Consider the following 22217-nt stretch of genomic DNA (forward strand, 5'->3'; position numbering starts at 1 on the left):
GCACTGAGGTGAGCTTCCCATCCCAACAGTGCATCTCTTGTCATAGTTACTGATGGATCTGGGTGACAGAAGGGAATGACTGCACAGACATTGAGTTGATCTTTCTACCAGTCCAAGGAGTTGCTCACTTGAAGAGGAATCATCATATGCCTGTAAGGTGTCTCTGGCTGGAAAACAAGTCACTCTGAGCCAGCCCTGCAAGCAGACACATAGCCTTAAGGAATCAGTCATTGAGGTGCAAGCTACCATGAACTATAGACAGCTCCTTATCATGCGTCAAGGGCTCCCTTGAACTTTGTCTATCAGACCCAACAAACTTATGAATCTTTCTACGGCAAGGTAGGTCCTGACTGTCAATCAGTCCAATGATGCGCCTATCTTCTGTACAGGGATTAACAGGTTTTTTTTTTTTAAATTCAACTGGAGAGAGAATTCCTGGGAAAGAACATGGGACGTCTGGATGGAAGATAGCACTGCTTCATAGGAACAAGCTTTGAATAATCATTTGTTGAGGTACAGGAAGACAAGGATTGCTTCTCATCTGAGGTAAGCAGCCACTGCTGCCAGGACTTTTGAGAACACCATTGGAGCTGAAGAAAAGCTGAAGGGAAGAACTCTATACTGGAAATGATCCTGGACTAAAGTGACAAATAGGTATTTCCTGTGTGATGGAGGTATCATTATATGGAAATAGGCATCTTGTAGGTCGAGGGCCAAAAACCAATCCCCTTCCTCTAGCAAAGGAATTATAGCTGCCAGTCACCATTCTGAACTTCTGAGACTTTACAAATTTGTTTAAAGTCTTAGATCCAAGATCAGCCTCAATCCTCCATCCTTCTTTGGCAAAAGGAAATACTCTGAGTAAAACCCTTTGTCCTTGTGAGGAGGTGGAACTGTCTCTATTGCTCCTTATTGAAGGACAAAGTTCATTTCTTGTCTCAATAAAACCAGTGAGCGGGGTCCCTAAAAAGGGATGGGGAAATGAGAAAGGAAGAAGAGAGGGAGGGATGTAAAATGGATGGCATAGCCCAATGTTATGACCTCTATAACTTACTCCTCTGTAGTGATCCACCTTCAAGCATGTTGGAAATGAGAAAGGAGGTCTCTAAAAGCAAATGGATGCAGCTGTAAAACCAGAGGCATGTGAGGATTCAATCCCTTGACTGACCCGTCGAAACTATTCCCTTGAAGATGACATAGTGCTCATAGAGTGCAAGTGAATGGCACTCTCTCTGTGGAATTAGGTCTTTTTCTGGGATTATCAGTGGATCTACAGAATCCAGAGAACTAAGCAGGACACCATCTCTGGGCAGTCTGTAACCTAGTAAATCTTCTCCTATTTGTACATGACCAGTGATCGTAAAGTAGCCCTAGAGTCCTTTAGTGTGCACGAGGATTCATCCACAGTCTCCGAAAAAGCTTATGACCGTTGAAGAGGAGGTCCTCAGTTTTCTGAACTTCTCTCAGAATCCCCGAGAGTTGGAGCCAAAATGCCGAGCATAACAACTGCCATGAAGATGTTCCTGGCAGTAGTGTCCACAGCATTCAAGTATCAGAGGGGTAGCCGTGTTAGTCTGGATCTGTAAAAGTAGCAGAGAATCCTGTGGCACCTTATGGACTACCAGACGTTTGGAGCATGGTTTCGTGTATACACTTTGTCAGATTCATGTAGGTTGAAATTCCAGGGCAGTATATATATGCATGCAAGCTAGAATAATGAGTGTTGTTCAATCAGGGAGGATGAGCCATGTTTCTAGCAGTTTGAGGTGTGAAAACCAAGGGAGGAGAACTTCTTGTGCTGGCAAGCCATTCACAGTTTTGTTTATCCTGAGCTGGATGTGTCAAATTGCGATGAACTGAAGCTCAGCAGTTTCTCTTGAAGCCTGGTCCTGAAGTTTTTTGCTGCAGGATGGCACCTTAAGGTCTGCATTGTGCCAGGGAGGTTGAAGTGTTCTCGTACAGTTTTGTGATTGCCATTCCTAATATCTGATTTTGTGTCATTTATCCTTTCCGTAGCGACTGTCAGTTTGGCCGATGTACATAGCAGAGGCATTGCTGGCATATGATAGCATATATTACAATGGTGGACGTGCAGGTGAATGAACTGGTGATGGATATGGCTGATTGGTTAGGTCTGTGATGGTGTCGCTGGTGTAGATATGTGCAGAGTTGCGTCGAGGTTGCTGCAGGATTGGTTCCTGAGCTAGAGTTACATGGTGCGGTGTGCAGTTACGGTGAGAATATGTTTCAGTGGCAGTTGCCTTGGCGAGGACTGGCCTGCACACCAAGGCTGTGAAGTGTGGGATCGTTTGTCAGGATCGGTTGTAGATCCCTGATGATGCGTTGGAGGGTTTTAGCTGGGGCTGTATGTGATGGCCAGTGGAGTCCTGTTGTTTCTTTCTTGGTTTGTCTTGCAGTAGGGCTTTGGGTACGTCTGGCTCTGTTGATCCGTTTCCTTTATTCTCGTGTGGGTATGTAGTTTTTGAGAATGCTTGTGGAGATTTTGTAGGTGTTTGGTCTCTGTCTGAGGGGTTAGAGCAGATGCCGTTGTACTGAGTGCTTGCTGTAGACAGTGGATCGTGTGATGTGCCGGGATGGAAGCTGGAGCATGAGGGTAGCATAGCGTCGGTAGGTTTCGGTATAGGTGTGTTAATGGACCATCATTTTTGCACCTCGTGGTGTCTAGGAAGTGACCTCCGTGTAGATTGGTCCAGGCTGAGGTGGGAGTGGAAGCTGTGAAATCGTGGGGAATTTTTCAGAGCTCCTTCCCATGGGTCAGATGATTGAAGATGTCATCAATGTAGCGTAGGTAGAGAGGGGCGTGAGTGACGAGGGCTGAGAAGCTTGTTCCAGGTCGACCCTAAAATATTGGCATATTTGCGCACTGATAACAGGTACCGCTCCCACAACAGCACAAGAAGAAGAACTCACAGGACTCTCCTAGGGTTGAAATGACAGTCTGACCTATACATTGAATGCTTCGCCGACGTCACAGGCAGAATTGTGGAAAAACAACATCGCTTGCCTCATACCTAAGTCGTGCAGAACGCGAATGCCATCCAACAGCTCAAACCACCTGACATTATCATCAAAGAGGCTGATAGGAGGTGCTGTTTATCATGAACAGGTCTGACTACTAAAAGGAGGCCGCCAGACAACTCTCCAACACCAATTCTACAGAGCCACTTCCCAGATCCCATGAGAATACACTAAGAACTGCAACATCTACTCAGACACTCCCCTACACAGACATCATAACAACCTTAAGCCGACCAGGTTATTTCTACTACTACCAAGATCCACAAACCGGAATCCTGGATGCCCATTCATCTCGGGCGATTGGCACTCTCACTGAAGACTGTCTGGATATGTGGACTTTACTGAGACCTCATTGAAATCGCACTCCAGCTATCCGCATGACACCACTGATTTCCTGAGGAAACTACTATGCATTGTGATTTCCAAAAAAACCACCTAGCCCCCATGGATGTAGAGGCTCTCTACACAAACATCCCACACACAGATGGAATACAAGCTGTCAGGAACAGTATCCCTGATGATGCCACAGCACAACTGGCTGCTGAGCTCTGTGCCTTTATCCTCGCATACAACTATTTCAAATTTGATGACAATAGATATCTCCAGATCAGTGGCACCGCTATGGGCACCCGCATGGCCCCACAATATGCCAAAAAATCAGTCATTAAGGGAACATAATATTTCTTACCTGCCTGTTTACACCTTGGCAGAACGATAGCAGGTGTCTGGCACACAGTCTTAGCTGGATCCAGAGCACCTTTTTAATGGGTAACACCACCCTGGAGGGTGTTGGTGACTGCAGGATATCCAGCAGCTTGTACTATGAATGGAATCTGAAGAGTGTCAGCTACTCTCTTTATAAGGTCATGAAACTAATGGAAATTGTCAGCCATTGAACGTGGTGGGGGCAATAACTATCTCGTCTAGAGACAAGGATGAAATAGGTGTTTGAGAAGTGACCTCCTGCTCATCAGATCTCTCTTCTTGTTGGGGAGAGAGGTTTGTTGGGAGGAGAGGACTGTACGGATCTCGCTTCCCTATGAGACAGCACTTCTTGTGAATTGCTGCCAATAAGCAACCCAGGGTCTCAATGTAGTCATGGGGAGTAGGGGCATACGGAAGTGAAGGTGGCATGCCGGCTTGGTTCCACCATCCTTATGACGGTCAAAGAATGGGTTCCTATAAGGCTATGTCAGAGACTTATACAGAAATGGAAAAGACTGACTGGAAGTCTTCATCCTCTTCAATATCCTCCAATGGGGGAGCACACAGAAAAGGTCAAGATTCCTTGAGTACCAGAGGACAATAGTGATCTGGAGATCAGGGTGTCAGTACTAAGAGATACGCAGTAGCCAAAGCAGACTGTATTGCTGATTGGGGCTGTACCAGTGCAGGTGCTGGTGTGCGTGACCCTTGCTTGCTCAGTATCAAGGATGCTGAATGGATACGTACTGACAGCACGGCTATGCCAGAAGGTGCCAGACTGGAGTGCTTATGATTAAGGCTACATTTTAGTCATGGGTATTTTAGTAAAAGTCATGGATAGGACACGGGCAGTAAACAAAAATTCACAGCCTGTGACCTGTCCATGACTTGTACTATATACCCTTAACTAAAACTTGGTCCAGGAGTGCTCTGGGGGGGGGAAGTCCAGGGGCACAACGGGGGCTGGGGTGGGGGTTGCCCGGGACCCCTGCTGGTGCTGGGGGGGAGGCAGGTGGCGATGCGCGGCCTGGGACTCTCCCTGGTGCTGGGGAGGGTTGGCAGGGCTGGCAAGCTCCCTGCCCAGCTCTGCGCAGCTCCCCGGATCAGCAGCATGTCCCTGCAGCTCCTAGAGGGAGGGAAGGCCATAGGGGCTCTGGGCGCTGCTCCTGCCACAAGTGCCAACTCCGCAGCTCCCAGTGGCCTGGAACTGCGGCCAATGGGAGATGCAAGGGCTGTATCTGCAGGCAGGGGCAGCACGCAGAGCCCCGTGACCCCTCTGCCTAGGAACTGCAGGGACACCCCCAAGGTAAGCCCTGGAGTCAGCTGCACCGGCCACTGAAAAAGTCACAGAGGTTATGGAATCTGTGACAGACATGCAGCATGATTGCTCGCCTTGTCCCTTGAAGATGGTACAGAGGCCCCGTCAGAACCATACCTCTCCTTCGAGCTGTGAGACTTTCCAGCCTGGCCAGTCCCAGAGGAGTCATCCTTTGCCTTTGCTGTACTGAGCCAAGAGGTGGAGGTTTCCAAGACCATAAATCTCACAGGGGACCTGGGTCTTTTTAGAAGCTGGCTCCTTAAGATGAGAGTCCTCTTTCTGGAACTTTCCCAGAAGTCTCCAAAAGCCTCCCTTTCTTAGAGGAGGCCTGCAACTAAGGTCTAAAGAGCACTAGATATATCCAGAGACAGGGATACAGGTGGGGGTGGGTTTCCTGACCTGATTCAGGGATCATCTACACTGAAAACGTACATTGACATAGCTACATCTCTCAGGGGTGTGGAAAAAAAAAACAAAACATACCCTGACAGACGTATCTCTGCTGATCTAACTCCCAGTATAGACAGTGCCAGGTCAGCAGAAGAACTCTTCCATCAACCTACCTACTGCTTCTCGATGAGGTGGATTAAATACAACAACAGGTCAGATCCTCCATCACTGTAGTGAGTGTCTATACTGTAGTGCTACAGCAGCACAGCTGCAGCTGTGCCACTGTAGCATTTTAAGTGTAAATGTACCCTCAGAAGTTGGTCAAAGTGAGCACTTCACCATTAGCAGTCTCAGCTTAATCTCCGTGTTCTTCCTTGCCCTGGATTTGAGGGCCAGACAAAACTTGCACTTCTGGGAGACCTGTAGTTCTGTTCCTCAAGCAACGGACACAGAGTGGCCGTCACTAACAGATACAGTCTCTCGTCAGGAGAGGGACCCGTCAGCAGAATAAGGCTCCCTCAGAGAGAGAGAGAGAGAGAGAGAGAGAACAACAAAATAATTCTCTTGTTACTTATCTCTATCTATCACTAATACTAAACAAACTTCAGTATAAACTGTATACAAGATAGCTGACACATGTTCAAGGTGGAGATGCTAAGACTCCATCTCAGGCTGAGACAGCTGAGAAGGAACTGAGAACGTTTCACCCATGCAGCCTTATGTTGCCATGATGTGTGGCACGAGGAGGGATGTAACAGAAAATCTCTGACCAAGGGCTCATGATGTGCATGTGCACCTGAAGTGGAGCATCTATAGGGACACTACTTGAAGAACACTGGACTTCTAGTACAATTATCTAGGTACTAAAAATCTGTTGGAAAATGCTTTTTCTGCATAAACACCTGCACTGGTGTCCAGGTCTAAGTGATGTAAGTAAAGCTACTTAACTATCTGCCTACACTTACTTCATTAACATTTTGATCAACAGATTCCAGTTCAGACTATGAAAGTTTAAAGTGGGCATAGAGGATTTTCTACAAATTAACCTTACTTACAATATCAGAATCTCCATAAAAAGCTGCCAGATCCAAGGGTGTTCGTCCATTCTTGTCCATCTGATCTATTGTTGCACCTTTTTCAACCAAATATTGAACCACTCCCCTATGGCCTTTTAGGCAGGCCCAGCTCAGTGCTGTTAGCCCCTCTTTATCCAGGGATGAAATGGCTGCACCTGAAATACAACCCAAATGAGTTTTTTAAAAATTAAAGTTCCATGTTTAACTTTTAAAATTAAAACCAAAATTTGATGTGAACTTCAAAATGAGTAATAAAAAAATCCTTTCACTTCCTCTAACCTCCATCAAAAGCTACAATAAAATAAACATTATTGTATAGTCCAGCATAGTTTGCAAATAAGATATGACTGAAAACTATCAAAAGTACCTGATGCTGAAAAATTATCTAACTTGTGTATCTGTAATTAAATGTACAGAAAAATCCCTTGTGCAATTGTACAATTATTGATTTTACCTTTGGAAAGTAGAAATTCCACAGTGCTCAAGTGTCCTTCACAAGAAGCCACCATAAGTGGTGTCCTGCCTTGTTTGTCACTTAAATTCACATCAGATCCATGCTCTAACAGAAGTTTAGCAATCTGAAAATACAATTTAAATTTAGATAAGTAGTTTAATTTTTAGAAATGCACTAATGGCCTTTTAGGAATGGGATGTATAATGTGTTACTTATATTCAGTCTGATAATTCATGATGAATTTAAAACTTCAACAGTTTGCAGTTCTAAGTCTAGGATTTTCCACTCTGCTAGGGCTGCTTTGTGCCATGTTGCAACCCACCACCAAGGGTAGCAAGTCGGGAAGAATCTTCCAATAACAGGTTGATCTTCCATTAGTACAGTGCCAGCGTAATAGCTCCTATGCTCCCTCTGCTCCCAGTTCAGGAAGCACAATTTTCTAGTTCAGAAAGATGCAGTAATTTCAAGTGCTTTGTCTCATCTTAAATTACTCAAGTGGTGAGGTTTTCCTTGGGAATTAAGTATGTCTGAACACTTGCACCATTTATTACATGCATAAAGATGGAGGAACAATTTTAAAATTCAGGAAACATCTCCCATAATCATTTATTCTATTCATGAGCATTTGTCACACCTGCCAATGTCCCTGCCGCACTGCACAGAAAAGTGGAGGGATTCCCCTCCTATTGGCTCTCATCACAACAGCTCCATGTTCAAGCAGTAACTCGCATACTTCCAATTTCCCTCTTCCTGCAGCAGCTGTCAGGGCTAAAGAAAGTCAAAAGAAATTATTTCTCATTAAACTTGTTTTAGCTTTGGTAAACACAGCCTCTTATGGAGGAAAAAATCTTTTTCAACTAAAAATACCTCTGTGCTGTAGTCACAGCATTCTGATCAAATTGTCTCTAGACTCAATTATTTAGACTTTTTCAGAGGCTTTTTTGTTTGTTTGTTTGTTTTTAACCCCCACCCCCTATTTATAAAGGCAACTTGATGTTCTCTACAGAGCATCAGGAAGAGCAGAACTAAGATGGGAGGTTAAAGCACCAAAGTATACTGTGACTGAGGAAAAGCTAAGTCTCAAACAACTGATTAAATCATGTACATAGCTTGCATATAAGAAGAATGTTTATGGACAGATAAAAAAACAGATCAACCAATTTGATAAGTCCATTATATTTCATTTTAGGTTAATCATTTTATCAAGATAGGTGAGCTGAAACCTATTGGACTATGCTTCTCTCAGAGGTTTATAGATCTGATGGTCCTGTTAGTGAATCCCAGGACTATCATAGCTTCTCAGAATGCTGCTTATTCATTGACTGACAGCAGCTTATTACAACCACTAAGCAGCAGACATTCAACATTTCCCAGGAAGTTTGTGTGTTACATGTAACTGGGTTTCTTCCTGATGGAGGAGTTAAAGCTGTTTTGCCTATTTTTGCAGCAGACTGCATGGGAAAAATTACACTAGCTCTCTAATAAAGGGTTTTGATTCTTAACTTGACCATATTTGTTTTAGGCTTCAAATGGCTTTTGCCAATGCATGAGTGATGTTAACCTTGTAGCTAGTCTCTTGTTAAAAATATTTTAGAATAGTACAAAATATTACAATATTCTTGACTCTTGATTTCTACTAGATTGCAACCTCCTTGCAACTTTGGACTGATATTGGTGTGGCAGATCATTAGAGCATTCGCTGGTCCATGCACAGAACCCAAATAAATGGGTGCACTGAACAGCAATTTGGTACTGGATTAAAACAGTCTATGGGCTCATGCATGTGCCTTTGTGACTGATCATCCTAACACAACATGGTAGCATGTGAGTACAAACAGCATAATTATAAAACTGTTGCTAGGACCTTTCACAGGTGTAGATAAGGTGAGCTCCACTGCACATTTGGATGCATTGTTCATGGTTTATATTGAGGCAGACAATTCCTACTATAGGGAGCTATAGAGTCTGAAATCCCTTTCAGCATCATGACTTTAAAAATAATAATTTTGCAGTTAGGCTATCATTTAAACAACTCAATCATCTTTTCTCTTGGTTTATTATGCTTTTTCACTTCCACTGTGACACTCTTTGAAGTTTAAAAATAAAATATTTTTCCGTCATGATTTTGTTCTCTTCCATTTGGCACACATCAGCTTTTTTGTGTGTTTTAAATGGAGCTTGAAATTAACAGGTTTTGTTATTGTTGAATTCTTTGTCCCAGAATCACCAGTGATGTCAGCACTGTTCTGGAAATAATGCTTCTTAGCTAACTTCATCTAAAACCAGTAAATGGTTCACCACTACACATTATGCTGGATTTAGATAGAAGCACTAAGAGTTAATGCACACTTTCTTCAGTTGCTCAGAGGAAGAATAGTGCATTTCTTTTCCTTTTTTAAAAATAGTTTTCAATTAGAAAATATTTAAATACAGTATTTAAAAACTTGCACAAATGTGCTGAAAAGTAATAAAAGTACAACCACTGCAGGGTGTAGTAACCCTGTTTTTAATTTTTAAAATAACATCTGACCTACATACCCACCCTTCCAGTTTACAGACACCTATTTAAAAATTAGACCAAATGTTTTGGTCTAAACAATTGGACAGTTCTTCTTGAAGATCCTCAATGTACAGATAGAACTGTTAAGTTACTAAAAAAGCAAAACAAAACCACCTTTTTAAAGACAAACTTCACATTTATCTCACTGTCACTTCCAGCTCTTGAGTTCAGGGTGTAACCCTGAAGTTATAGCAACAATATGAGTAAAGCATACCATATTCGGCCACAAGCAAGACCAAAGAATAGCACTACAGCAAGCTAAAACAAACAATATAATGGCAAAACTATGTTCAGGAATTCCGACTATTCTACTGAAAAGACCACCTCTGATCTGCCTAATGTACTCTGCAAAAGCTCAACCCAATCTGCCTTAATAAAAAAGGAAAGAATTTAAATGAGCAGCTAAACAAGCAACTGATGCAGAATGGAAAATATGTGAGCAGCCCATTAGGCTGAAGGAAAACTAATAATCTGGCAGATCTTTGGTGTGCAGCCAACAAACAATGTTAGAGGGAAATAGTAATTGGGATGGAAAAAAGGATTTTTTTTTAAATTTATTTTGTCTGAAACAAGACAGACACAAAGTTTGGAAATCTATATGAAAACATAATTATAAAAGGCTGCCACCATGTGCAGTATCCAACATGTATGATACAAAAACCATTTAATAATGTACTTCATGGTTATTCAAATTTCTATAAGATGCCAATAATACCTACTGGAGCACAGAGTTACGTGTTATACTTTGACTCTGGAATCTTATCCTATAAAGATCACCATTTGTCTTGAGAGCATGATTTGTTTTAAACATCATAATGGGTAAACGCACACTTCCAGAGCCTACATAAAACTGCTTCCTAAATGAATTTTCTATGTAAGTATATGCATAAAAATATCTAGTTTTCAACATTAGGACTCTTTTTCAATATGTTTCATTATCTCAACTTTAATGACACTTGTAAGTGGCTTTCTTGTATTTCCTTTGTACATTCATTTTCAGAGGTTTATATCTTCACCAAGGATCTGCTTTAGGCTGACATGTCCTTGCACATTACTTTCACCACATAAACAGTCTCTCTGAACCCTTCCACTATCTCCCCCTCTTTCACAGTATCCAATTTAAACCTCATCTCCTAACTTTAAGCCATTCATTCAAACTACACCACTCTTAAGAATCCATTTTTATCTCGTGTTGCCCCTGACCCTCCCCATCCTTCTGCTTTGCCAGTGATGCCAGCTTCGCATACGGGAAATCTCCCTGACTCATCCCAAACTGATCTGGATTGCTAGTATTCTTTTCACTCTTCAGATTCCTTCCTTAAGACCCGCTTCTGCCATGATGACTATATATAACAGCGGTAGGCAACCTATGGCACGTGTGCCGAAGGCGGCACCCGAGCTGATTTTCAGTGGCACTCACGCTGTCCAGGTCCTGGCCACTGCTCTGGGGGGGGCTCTGCATTTTAATTTAAATTTTAAATGAAGCTTCTTAAACATTTTGAAACCTTATTTACTTTACATACAACAACAGTTTAGTTATATATTATAGACTTATAGAAAGAGACCTTCTAAAAAGGTTAAAATGTATTACTGGCACCCAAAACCATACATTAGAGTGAATAAATGAAGACTCGGCACACCGCTTCTGAAAGGTTGCCGACCCCTGATATATAAAAAAGTTTTAAAAATCAGCCACTGTATATTGTGTAAGCTGAGGGGCCTCTAGGAAAGTCAATAATTAATTAAAAAACTATACAAATATATTATTTTGTTACTAAAAATTATATAGTTGAAGGCCTCCCTTTCCCACCATCCTTTATATGTTGCTTGTCTTCTTTAACAAGGCTTCTTTGGTGCATGTCTGTCTTTGTGTTTGTGCAAACACAGTGAAACCCCAACAATAACCAGGCCCCTGTATGCTATAGTAATATAAATATTTACTAATTTGCTTCATCACACAATGAATTATCTTCTTCTCCCTCCCAAAAGTTGAAAAAAAATAATTTTGCTATTTAAATTTCAAGTAAGCAATTAGAATTAAGTTTGATCCTGCTGATGATGCAAGTATATTACTAATACGTATTTATAATGCATTTCAAAATCTTCTTATAGAGCTGATGTGAAAGACGCCAGGTTGGAGGCCTTCACTTTCTAAGGTTGTCATTTAGCCACAAAACACATGCACTCTCCGATATGACTCAACTACAGCCCAGAGACACCCCTTGCCTAACCTCTAAGGAGAAATGAATAATTTAGTGCCAATACATATTCAATCCTTAGCACTTTTCTGAGATGAGGATGGCAGTTATAGTGGATTTATTGATGTGGAAAATTTCTATCCTAACAAAATTCTATTTAGTTCTGACAGAAAAAAGCCCTACTACTACACGTGCAAAGGGCGGAATGAAACAGAGCTGGTGATTAAACATACTACAGAAAAATCCCTACAGCATGTATTTTACTTAGAAACTCAGATTGGCATTATAGGTGTCCTTTTTGGTTTGAAGATACAATAAAAAAATGAAGATAGGATAAAATTACCTTAATGGCACAATGATTTATATGAAAAATACAAATATTTACACAATACTAAAAACTTTGGCTGAATAATTTTATGTTAAAGGACTAACACCAAAAAGGAATGACATTTTGTGCTATGGTTCAAAATCTGAGTTGACATTTTGCAAAAAGATGTGAATTTTATCAGAGTAAAAACATTTTCATCTTCAAATCTAAATCTTCTGTTTTTACTGAGTGTTTAAATCTAAACAGTGTTAAATATAGATCTCTAACTAAATCACACTGCATGCAGATGCATAGAGACAGAGAGAGAGAGAGAGATATTATATGCAAGTATATCAGCCACTATGCTCAGATCCCTTTAAAAAGAGTAGGGGTGGGGGGGGGCTTTTTGAAATACTGAAGGATCATAAAGCTTTACCTCCAATTTGCCAGCCTTCTGCTGAAAATAAAGGGAATACTGAAATTCATACAGAAGGTAGTAGATTTTGCAGTGGGGCATCAACAGAACATAGACTCTGGATATGGAGAAGGCCCATCTAATTCCAACTCCCTGCTAGTCTTGTTTGTTCCCCACAGTACATTTAAATTTATGGCACTGTTTTAAAAATGCTTTCAATTTCAAACATCCCATTAAAAGAAACATTACAACACTTCAACATTAATTCCTTCTAAGAGTTTTTAACATAGCTGTTAAATATAGTCTTACAACACAATTTAAAAAGCAAGTGAAATAATGTTTGAAAATCATGTATTTTCATTCTCCACTGTTTCAGACACTCCTAAGCAGTATCATATCTTTCCTTATAAGTTTTATTCTTCTTTATCTGGTAAACACTGATTGGTTAATGTCACTGGAGCTTGAAGACGACAAACTATTTGTGTTTAATTCTTCATTCGTAGTTCAGCATCAACTATGTCAACTAGACAAAGCTCCAGGAGTAACTTTTTTGAGTTTCAGTTGCAAAGGTCAGGACCTTTTCTGAGACGCTCATGAACTGCATTACATAAACTGTGCCCAGGGTTCTTACAAAATTAACTGCTATTTAACTCTATTATAATAAAGATACGTAGCAGCTGTAGCTCTCTAGCTATGATTAGTATAAAATCCTTCAAATCCAGACTGCTTACACAGCCACCCAATAGTTTTATTCAGTTGATTAATTCCCAACTGGTTTGTCACTAAACTATTCATTTAATTTAACCATCTCCATAAAATAAATTCCTTGCATTGTAGGTATAGGAGAATTAACTAACTAAATCGAAGGATGACACGATCAAAATGTTCTGAGAGGCTAAACCATTTTGAAATGTAAGAACTGATATGTGCACAGTTCCTCATGCTTTAGGGCACTCAACATATATCGATGATAATTTATTGATTTGACACTAAGAAATCTTATGTGCTTAGACTGTAAATTCTTCAGGGCATGGACTGGGTTTTCTGTTTTACATATTTTGCAGACTTTTAAAAAACTGTGTACATCTACAGTGTTAAATAAAACTACCACAATATGACAAGCTTAAAATGCCTAGTCCATCACAAAATACAAACTGGACAATACTGTAATAAGATTCTCAGGTTGCCAATACACTTTTAGACATATCAGGTGTTTAAGATACTAAACTGCAATGCAAAGAAAAAGAGGCAGATACACCAGCTGGAGAAGTCAGACAGTACAGAGTACATACATGCTTGTAGAGAGTTTCCAGAAGGTTGAAAGAGAAAAGTAGAGGGGAAGAGATTGCAGACATATAAATACAGGATAAAGAGACAGATGTGAGGCCCAAAGGGAAAGAGTGTGGACAGAAGAGAGACTGGGAAGACAGAGCAACAGCATGAAAGAGCCCTTTACCTTTTTCAAGGCGAGGAAAAGAGGAATTGAGAGGAGAAACCTAGGAGATGCTCCCACTTAGCTTCCCCTCACTGCCATTCCACTCCACCTCCCACTCTATCAGATCTCCATACACCCATCACCTGACTGGATTCCCATTTTGAGCAAGATACCATTCTAATTAATATTTCTTAAATGAACAAAAAAAAATTAGGAGGTGATTAGCCCTAGTGCTAGTGCAGCAGGCCTTCAAATAAGTGGATCTTACATATGTTAACTATTCTAAGACAAATTAAACCATTTTAAATTGATTCAAAATATACAAACTACATTTAATGAAAAAGAAAAGTACACTTAAGTTGAATAAGCATGTTGTAATAACACTGGCTAAGTGCATATGAACATGTCTTCCCTTTAGTGATCGGTATACAGGCTTGTGTTTTTGGTACTGAAAGTCCTGAGTTCTCTTGCTATCAATGACCATGGAGCAAGTATATGGATGCATTCTTAGATTTGGCACATAAGCATGACAAAAAATAAAGTAAGAACTAAAATATTTCTCTCCCCTTCACTGAGTTACAAGAAATTATTTTCCTCTAATCAAGAGAATTAACTACCTCTTGAAGTGCTCATCTACAAGTTATTGTATGCTGAAGACAATGCACTCAGATGATTCAGATTGAACTGCAGCATATGTAACTGAAATGCTTGCCACAGCTGCCACAAATTACAGGCTTTTGATCAGTCTTACTACAAAGTGCGTAATGTTTCAGCCTACATCTTCCAAATCCCCTACATATTTATCTATCTTCATACAGAGATGCTTTTTGAAACCTGTAAGGCTTTTCAAATACCTCTGTAGTAGGCCTCCCAATGATGTTCTTATCAATCCAAGTATCAGAGGGGTAGCCGTGTTAGTCTGAATCTGTAAAAGCAGCAGAGAATCCTGTGGCACCTTATAGACTAACAGACGTTTTGGAGCATGAGCTTTTGTGGGTGACAAAGTGGGTATTCACCCACGAAAGCTCATGCTCCAAAACGTCTGTTAGTCTATAAGGTGCCACAGGATTCTCTGCTGCTCTTATCAATCCAGTGACCACTAGGCCAAGCAACTGATGACACTCCTGTGCTGTAGTCCATGGTAGGGTAGGGACTACAGCACAGGACTGCATGGGGGGGGGGGGCATACTCCTCAGCCAAAAGGAGTATGACCCAACCTCCAATTCCGATGAAAAGTCTCCTCTGGTGGCCATGGAGTTGTGGTTGCCACCAGTGCTAGAGATCGGTGCTGAGGCAGAGAAGCTTTCATTGGGGCCAGTATGGTCAGTTTCCCTCTAAATGGTACTACATGGCCTGGAACCAGTGGGGACTACATGGTCCCTCCTGCCCCTAGTACCAATGCCACCGACTCCTGCACTACCAGCAGTGGCAGTATCGAGAGTGCTAACAGGTTTCTAGTGACAGCGTGTCTCTGGCTTGGATGGCTGCAATGGTACTGGTGCCACACAGTCCCTCTGGCGCTGATGGTTTCTCTGGTACCAGACTCAACAGTGCCAGTGTAAGGGCCAAAGCCAAAGGTGTTGACTGCAATGCCAAGGCAGAGGAGTGGCCTGACTTAGGTCACAATCTGCTCCGCTTCCCATGCCTGGCCTCTTCAGAGTTGGGGAATGTCCCCTCTCAGCTGACAGCTTCCTGTGCTTTTGCCTAGGCACTGGCGAAGGCAAATGGTGCTGGGACTCCTGCATGGTGGGAGGAGTGCTCCTCACTGATGCTGAGGTGCTTGATGTCAAGTCTGACTGGCACAGCTTGGAGGAAGGTATCAGCGCCACCTCCAACAGCAGGAACTTTAGCCTAGCCTCCCAGTCCTTTCTCATACCGTGTTTAAAACTGCAGCAGATCTGACAGCTATCCCTGAGGTGAGCTTCACCTAAGCACTTTAGGCAATCAGAGTGCAGGTTGCTCAAAGGCATAGCCTTGCTGCAGGAGAAACAGGGCTTGAAGCCCAGTGACTGAGGCATGCCTCAGCACTGGGAATGGATGAAACTCCGCTAACAGAGAAAAAAAAACTAATTATACTAACAGACTAAAAACTAATGATATACAACTATTAAGAAAACAAAGACCACTGAGAAAATCTTCCTGTAGCAAGGACAGCAGTTCCAGTGACCATCTGGACGGTAAGAACAAACTGAGATAGTGGGGAGTCAGCTGGGCCCTTTATACCGGCGCTATAAACGTGCAGCACCGGAGGGCGCCAGAGCCAACCCATCGGGTATTACTGATGGGATAATTTCCAGCAGCTATGCTCGGGACACACATACACATACAGTGGAATGGACATATGAAATCATTCAAAGAACTCCTCTCTCATATCTCCCACTTCAGCCTTTAACCCCATTTATTACTATGCTTCATCACATCCTCCTACAGCCCTAAATTACCACCAAGCTTGCTCTTTCTTTTGCATGTCTTCTTGTGGTGAATCTGTGTTCCAAATACACATCGACAGCATGGTCATCAGCTACACCATAGACATGATATTACTGATAGAAAAGTGAACTCTGACAGTCTGTCTCTTCCCCTTCTCATGCTACCTCTCCCCGCCACCCAAACAAAAAGAAAAAATAATCACAGGTTTCTACAGGTACGTCTACACTACGAGATTATTCCGATTTTACATAAACCGGTTTTATAAAACAGATTGTATAAAGTCGAGTGGACGCAGCCACACTAAGCACATTAATTCAGCGGTGTGCATCCATGGTCCGAGGCTAGCATCGATTTCCGGAGCGTTGCACTGTGGGTAGCTATTCCATAGCTATCCCATAGTTCCTGCAGTCTTCCCTGCCCCTTAGAATTCTGAGTTGAGAGCCCAGTGGCTGATGGGGCAAAAATCATTGTCGCGGGTGGTTCTGGGTAAATGTCGTCAGTAAATGTTTGGGTCAATGTCCTCCAGGAAAGCAACGGCAGACAATCATTTCGCGCCCTTTTTCCCTGGATTGCCCTGGCAGACGCCATAGCACAGCAACCATGGAGCCCGTTCAGCCTTTTTTTTTTTTTTTTTTTTTTTCAGTCACCGTACTGTATGTACTGGATGCGCGGACAGAGGCGATACTCCAACGCTACACAGCAGCATATTTGCTTTTTATATGATAGCAGAGACGGTTATCAGTCGTTGTGTACCGTCTTGGCTGCCAGCGTAAATTGGCAATGAGATGATGGTTATCTGTCCCTCTTGTACTGTCACTGCTATCATGGGTGTCCCTGTCTGAGATCCAGCCGGGGGCAAAAGCAAAACTGGGAATGACTCCTCGAGTCAATCCCTCCTTTATGGTTCTAAAAATAGTCAGTCCTGCCTAGAATATGGGCAAGGTACTAGAGAACAGTGTATCAGAGAGCACAGCTGCTCCGTGTCAGATCCCGCAGAAATGATGAGCTACATGCATTCACGGGGGTACCCTGCAACAACCCACCTGTTGCTTCCCTCTCCCCCAACCTTCCTGGGCTACTGTGGCATGTCCCCCCATTGTGTCATGAAGTAATAAAGAATGTAATAAAGAATGCAGGAATAAGAAACACTGAGCTTTAGTGACATAAATGAGGGGGCAGCCTCAGTGCTATGATAGTCCAGGCAGGAACATTAAGCAGGCCTTTTGTCGGGGAGAGGAGCCCACCATCGCCGCTGCAAAGATAATCCAGGCAGTACAGAACCTTTTTTTACACATGAAAAAAGGGCGGGGGCTGAATTTGAGCTCAGCCCCAGTTGCTATGATGAAGGACGGTTACCAGCCATTCTTGTTACATCTGCTAGGGAATGACCGGAATCATTCCTTATTTTACCCAAGTGCTCCCCACCTCCCGGCCGGCACCTCACTCAGGCCAGCCATGGGTATATTCAGCAGTTATCAAGCATTGGAGCACTCACGGGTTGATAAGGACTGTTACCAGTCTACTGCACCATCTGCCACCAGGGAAGGGAGAGGAGCGAATATCTGCGCTTCACTGCTGCAGCATCGCGTCTACAGCAGCATTCAGTAGACATAGGGTGACATTGAAAGACGTCAAGAAATGCTTTCTTTCCCTTTTCTTTCACGTGGTAGTGGGGGGGGAGTAAATTGAGGAGTTATTCCTGAATCATGCGGACAATGTGTTGAACCTACAGCACTGGAGCTCAGCCAAGAATGCAATACTTTTCAGAGACTGCTGTGGGACTGTGGGATAGCTGGAGCCTCAGTACCCCTCCCTCCATGAGCGTTCCATTGTAGTCTCTGGCGTCCCATTACGCTTGTCACGCAGCACTGTGTAGCCTGGAGATTTTTTTTTCAAACGCTTTGGCATTTCGTCTTCTGTAACGGAGCTTTGATAAAACAGATTTGTTTCCCCATACAGCGATCAGATCCAGTATCTCCCGTACGGTCCATGCTGGAGCTCTTTTTGGATTTGGGACTGCATTGCCACCTGTGCTGATCAAGAGCTCCACGCTGGGCAAACAGGAAATGAAATTCAAAAGTTCGCAGGGCTTTTCCTGTTTAACTGGCCACAGCATCCAACTTCAGATTGCTGTCCAGAGCGGTCACAGTGGTGCACTGTGGGATACCACCGGAGGCCAATACCGTCGATTTGCGGCCACACTAACCCTACTCCGATATGGTAATACCGATTTTAGCGCTACTCCTCTCATCAGGGAGGAGTACAGAAACCGATTTAAAGAGCCCTTTATAGCGATATAAAGAGCGCTGTAGTGTGGACGGGTACAGCGTTAAATCGGTTTAACGCTGCTAAAATCGGTTTAAACGCGTAGTGTAGACCAGGCCTACCACTTGAACTACAGGAAAACTTCAGCAACCACTAAACAGCAAAGCTTTTAACCTCTGCAGACCAGCCAATAAAGGGTGACAGAGCCGGTCTCACATTCCATCCAGTAGAAGGCAGTGTTACAAATACACTATCCGGTACCTCATAGGCATGTCATCATCCTTCCACTGTTTATTCCTGTTATTTTTCCATGTTTTTTAAAATTTATGCAATTTTTCTTTTAAAAACAAGCACACACAAAACACAGTTTCCCTTGGCCACTCTTTACTCCCTCTTCCAGCCCTTCCTATCTTTGACACCTTCCAACCACCTACTTCACCAACCTCTCTCTCAACTATGCTACAAAGGCTTGTCACCTTTCAGAAATTCCTGGGCAAGATATATTAACATGATACATTTTTAAACTGAAGTGTTAAGAGCAGAGTTGGGCAAATTATGGAGTTTTTTTTAGTTCACTGGCAGTAGTCACTGGAGCAGGGACGTGACCGTGAGTCTCTCTCATCCCTATGTGAGTGCCTTATCCACTGAGATTTTTTTGTCCAGCTCTAGTTAAAGAGTGTGTAGTACAAATATCAGTTCACATAGGCACACTGAAAATGTGTGAAGTTTCCAGAGTGCATAAATTAGCGTATCTTTTCACAAACCATATTAATCTGATGAGATCGAATAATTTTTTAAAAGTATCTTGTCTATTACAGTCCCTTATTTTCTTCTATTTCTTCTATTTCTTCAATATCCCATTTTAAAATTGCTGCTTAACTCTTTCTGGGCTTGTTCTCAGAAAAAGTGGAGGTAGGGGTGCCTCAGGGTGGTTCCCTGATTCAAGGCCATTCAACCCTGGAATAAATTAGGATTGCACAGGGATGGCCCTAACTCACCCCACTGGCATAAGGTCCCTCAGGGACCATATGTCAATGGAGGATTAGGCTCCAACTTGCCTCCTCTCCTCTCTCCCTCTTGTATTTCATCCCTAGAACACCCTCTGCCTGTCCCACTCCTCCTGCCGTTTCCCTTACACCAAGTGACTGGTACAAAATGGATTTACACCAGCAGAGAATTCCCCTAAACAGAATTAATTCAACATGGCCATCTCCAGATCTTGTATGCTGCCTACACAGTGGCCTTATGGAACCAGGAAATCCAGTCCTCTAGTGCAGGGGTTCTCAAACTCCCAAAGCATGGGCTACAGCTCACAGGTTTCTTATTGACAGCTCTCCTCATAAGCCCCATTCCCAGCCCATTCTCCCCTTCCTTTCACAATCATCATCATATCTTTGTACCAATAGCTGCTCTTGCTTACATAGAGAAATCAACAGGAAAATACTGGTGTATTTATAAATTCCTTTTAAATCAGTTTAGCAGCTAGAAAGAAGGAGAAGGAGCCAGCACCCTGCAACCAGTCAGTTCTCCAAAGGGTACAGTTTGGGAACCCCAGCTCTAGCTCCATCCTGTCAATTTTTTTTCTCAGTTCCTGGTCCTCATTGTCTTTTCAACAGTTTTCTTCATTAGTGTATTTTCCTTTTCCTGTTTAATTACAATTCCTTTATGCTCTGTTTCCTCTCTGTCCTCTGCTTTAATAAAGCCCTTCCTGAACTTGCATGCACTCTTCACACCCACAAATAGTGAATGTTTTTTTGGGGTGGGGGGGAATCCTATCATACCTCCTCCTCCCCCAGCAATTCTCTAATAGCAAACATGATCCAATGGACTGAGTAATAAGGCTGAAAGGCAGGAACTCCCAAATACTACACTTTTATTTTCATCCCTATCTGTTGATAATTGGGTCCTTCAGAGACTCTTACTGCAAGACCCACGTGGCCTTCACACACTGCCACCTATAGGTAGTCATATTCACATTACACACAATGATGAAGGCAGGCAGAGCAACAACGTGAAAGCCACTGGGAAAGGAAGGACATTTGAATGGCGAAGCATGCTATTAAATTTTTTACAGGAAGATGGAGGATGTGTGCGTGTGTGTAGTTTGTGCATGAGCACCTATTTGCATATCAGCATTCTTATTATGCTTGAAATGCCTTGTCAAAGAAGAGGATCTTGCAGTATGTTCTGAAAGTGGTCAAACTCAGGATTAATCGGATCACCGACTGAGAAAAAAAGGGGAAAGAGTTGACTGAGGAATTTCTGCTAACCATCTATATTCATTTCTCCTCCCCAACCCCATATTCCACTTGGATATACTGATGAGAGATAAATCAAATGCTGAGGGGCTTACAAAGCTTAAAATATCCCTTTGCTCACCCAATGATTAAACCCCTCCTGAACCGCTCTCCCCTTGCAAGACAAGGGACATTGAGAGAGAGAGAATGCACATAAACCAGCCTTGTTCCAGTTTCCAAGGTTTGTGCAAGAATTAGCTTCAGCGCCCTGTAATGGAGCAGAAACACTGCAACACAGGTACATGAGTTTTAATCAACTAAAGTCAAGCTCATAAGGTTATGGATTGGTTGGAGAAGAGGGGAAAATGTGTTGAGTGATTTCAAAGAGCCTGATGGTTAATAATGGAAAAGCAAACTGGATTTTGTGGAAGTCCATAAAAAAAAAAGATACTGAAAAGTAAAAAATCTGATCTGTATTGTTTAAGCATTCAGATCACACTGTCAAAGGCAGCTCTCCATCCTCACAGAGACTCCACCATTTGCTAAATTAAAAAAAATGCAGACTAGTTTTCCTAAGCAAGTATAGTTAACAGAGAATGGTGTTTTCAGTCAGCTGATTGCTAAAGCACTGTAGTGTACTCTCATAAGTGTTAATGCATCCATTTTATAACTATATCAAGTCAGCAAAAAGTTCAGAGGCACCAAGCAAAAGCCTTCATTCAACAAACTCACAGCCGAAAACCCCAAAATCCAACATTACCCAAGGATGCAGTTTGTGATCTATTTAAAAAAATTGTGTTTTATTGGGAAGTGTTATCTGATTTTATATTAGCAAGAAAGAATAAAAATGAAGTTTTTGTGTAGTACAGAGAGATGAAAAACACCTGTCGCTCTCATCTGCAAAGAGACTGCTGGGAATCATAAAATTAGACTGTTCGCAAGCCACACTATGCACATCTCAACTACTTAAGTTAAATTAATATGGCTATTCTTACAGCCATATTCTTACATACGCCTTGTTCACTGAATAGTTTAAAAATCTATTTGCTGAGCATGAAAATGTGCACATACTGCACCTGTAACCTAGCTTGAATTGACAGGCAACTTCCCAAATATTTATTTTTTAATACAAAGACTAGTTTACAAAGTCAAGGCATTATTTTAACAATCAAATTGAATGCTGTAATGAAAGCATCTCTTTGGGCACTGTTGACCTCAGAGAAAAATCTGTAGTTTCATTAAGAAGTTATTTATTTATATACTGTGTATAAATTTTATCTCCTACTCCATTTATAAAAAAATGGTTGGGCTTCTTATTAAGTTTGGCATTGTCATTACAAAATCTTTTGCATTCTGATTTATTGTGAATTTCCTGTGATGAATATACA

At 42.2% G+C, this 22217-nt stretch overlaps 1 protein-coding gene across 4 annotated transcripts in view; it reads right to left on the reverse strand.

Annotated features, from left to right (window-relative positions):
• TANC1 (tetratricopeptide repeat, ankyrin repeat and coiled-coil containing 1) overlaps positions 1–22217 on the reverse strand; it is a 158464-nt gene that overhangs the window by 16224 nt on the left and 120023 nt on the right. For all 4 annotated transcript variants that reach the window (XM_075070211.1, XM_032795123.1, XM_032795121.1 and 1 more), the window contains 3 exons: positions 7617–7750; positions 6983–7106; positions 6508–6683 (listed from right to left, as the gene is read on the reverse strand). In XM_075070211.1, the coding sequence (XP_074926312.1) occupies positions 6508–6683; positions 6983–7106; positions 7617–7750 (434 nt within the window). The remainder of the gene's footprint in view (positions 1–6507; positions 6684–6982; positions 7107–7616; positions 7751–22217) is intronic.

This window comes from Chelonoidis abingdonii, chromosome 10 (assembly GCF_003597395.2).
Source record: "Chelonoidis abingdonii isolate Lonesome George chromosome 10, CheloAbing_2.0, whole genome shotgun sequence".
In the NCBI taxonomy this organism is placed as follows: domain Eukaryota; kingdom Metazoa; phylum Chordata; order Testudines; family Testudinidae; genus Chelonoidis; species Chelonoidis abingdonii.